This window comes from Triticum dicoccoides, chromosome 7A, assembly GCF_002162155.2.
Source record: "Triticum dicoccoides isolate Atlit2015 ecotype Zavitan chromosome 7A, WEW_v2.0, whole genome shotgun sequence".
Taxonomy (NCBI): domain Eukaryota; kingdom Viridiplantae; phylum Streptophyta; class Magnoliopsida; order Poales; family Poaceae; genus Triticum; species Triticum dicoccoides.
In genome coordinates, this window is record NC_041392.1 from 577,961,318 (window position 1) to 577,963,087 (window position 1,770).

The following is a 1,770-nucleotide window of genomic DNA, read 5'->3' on the forward strand; positions in this document are numbered from 1 at the left end:
TAATCATGATGGCATCGGACGCAGCGATCTCGCCACCTATGCTGTGCGGGCCCCCACCTATGCTGGGCGGGCCCCCACCTACTGGCACACGCAGCTGCAGGCGCTCCTTCGTGTGCATGCAGCCGCAGACCGCCCAAACCAAACCCGCGGGCCACTGGAGGAGCACCTGGGGGAGGCACACGCAGAGCACAGCTGGCAAGCAAACCTCCGTCGCCGCGCCGCGCAGTCACTTTTCCGCGCTCTCGGCCTCCTTCGGCGGGCCGACTATAAATCCCGCCTCCCTCCCCCTCCTCCCGATCGCAGTCTCCCGCTCAGCCGTTACAGCCACCCACAGAGAAGAAGCGCGAAACCACCACTCTGCTTGCTGTACGCGCACACAGAGAGGAAGAAAGTGGGAAGAGGGATCGATCCGCGTGCTCCATCGTTCGTCATGAGGCCGATCAGAGCGGGCGAGGCAATGGTGGCGGTCGGCCACGGCGCGCACCCGGCCTTCTGGAGGACGCCGACGCCGTACCTCCTCCTCGGCTTCGCGCTCATGATGGGGATCATCCCCGTGGCGCTGCTCGTGCTCGTCTGCACGGACAGCAAGCCGTCCGGGTCGTCGTCGCGGCGGGGGAGCGCCGGCGAGGACGCGTCGGCGCGCGGGATGGCGCCGCTCGACAGGGAGCCCAAGGTCGTCGTCATCATGGCCGGCGACGACTTGCCGTCCTTCCTCGCCAGCGCCAGGCCGTTCGCCTTCCCCGCCGTGACCGCCGCCGACGCGGGGGAGCCGCGCGGGGAGGACGCGTCGTAGGCGCGGCGCGGCGCGGCGCGCGCACCCGTGTACCCTCTGCCGGACGCGGGCCCAATTTTGGTCGTCGGATTTTCTCCTAGGATTTTCCCCGCGTGTTCTGTCTGTAGAATCTAATTAGCAGAGAAGATAGAGCTGTTGTTTGCGTTCTTGGTGAGGTGAGCGGCGCGCCGGCGGCGTGCGTTGAGATCTGTGAACGCAAATGGAATTTTGGCCTGCATATTCAATAAATGCATGACGCTCGCTTTGCTGCTCTCCAGTTCGATTTCCAATTGAAATTGCCACACTTTTCGTTTGGGTGGGTGATATTATAAAGAGGTAAAAGCACGGCAGACCCAGCAACTTGTCCGGCCCGTGATGTTTCAGCCCACAAACTTGCCTGCGCCGGTCGCCGACGACGCCGCCGAGACGGATGACGTCATCTTGGAGCGGAACCGTCGCCACAGCGCGCGAGTTCTGTGGAGAGATGAAACGACAGGGCAAAACAGAGTTTGCCAAACCACATATGTACAGCAAATTCTGAACTGATTTCTATGTTTCAGTCTGAATCTTTTCTATGTTAAAAATGGCAAAAAAAGGGTTTGGCCCGGGTTTTGAACCCAGGATCTGCCGTTGTGCTCTATTGTCCTTTGCCAACTGAATACGAGTAGCGTTTTGTGTTAGTACAGCCAGTCTTCTTTCTATACTGAATCAACTGTCGCCATAGATGTGGAGTGCGGGTTCAGTACTGGTAAATGTCAGGGGGGTTTCTGCAAAAGGGAGCAACGAACGCCTCGGCTCCGCCTCAGCCAGATGTCGCAACGGGATTGGCTTTGGGTGTTTTTTGCACATGGGCTGCAAGTTTGTGGGTGGCGGAGTGGAGTTTTGCAAGTTTGTGGGCTGAAACATCACGGGCCGGACAAGTTCCTGGGTCTGCCGTGCTTTTACCTCTATTATAAATACTCGCCCGTCGTCGTCATTCTAGGAGACTGTCTCTCTTG

General features: G+C 59.4%; 1 protein-coding gene across 1 annotated transcript; it reads left to right on the plus strand.

Annotated features, from left to right (window-relative positions):
- The first annotated feature begins 309 nt into the window (after positions 1–309).
- LOC119331800 (protein GLUTAMINE DUMPER 6-like) lies at positions 310–1,049 on the plus strand. The gene has a single exon (XM_037604975.1). It carries the CDS (start codon positions 431–433, stop codon positions 791–793), a length of 363 nt encoding a protein of 120 aa, XP_037460872.1. The 5' UTR covers positions 310–430; the 3' UTR covers positions 794–1,049.
- The last annotated feature ends 721 nt before the right edge of the window (positions 1,050–1,770 follow it).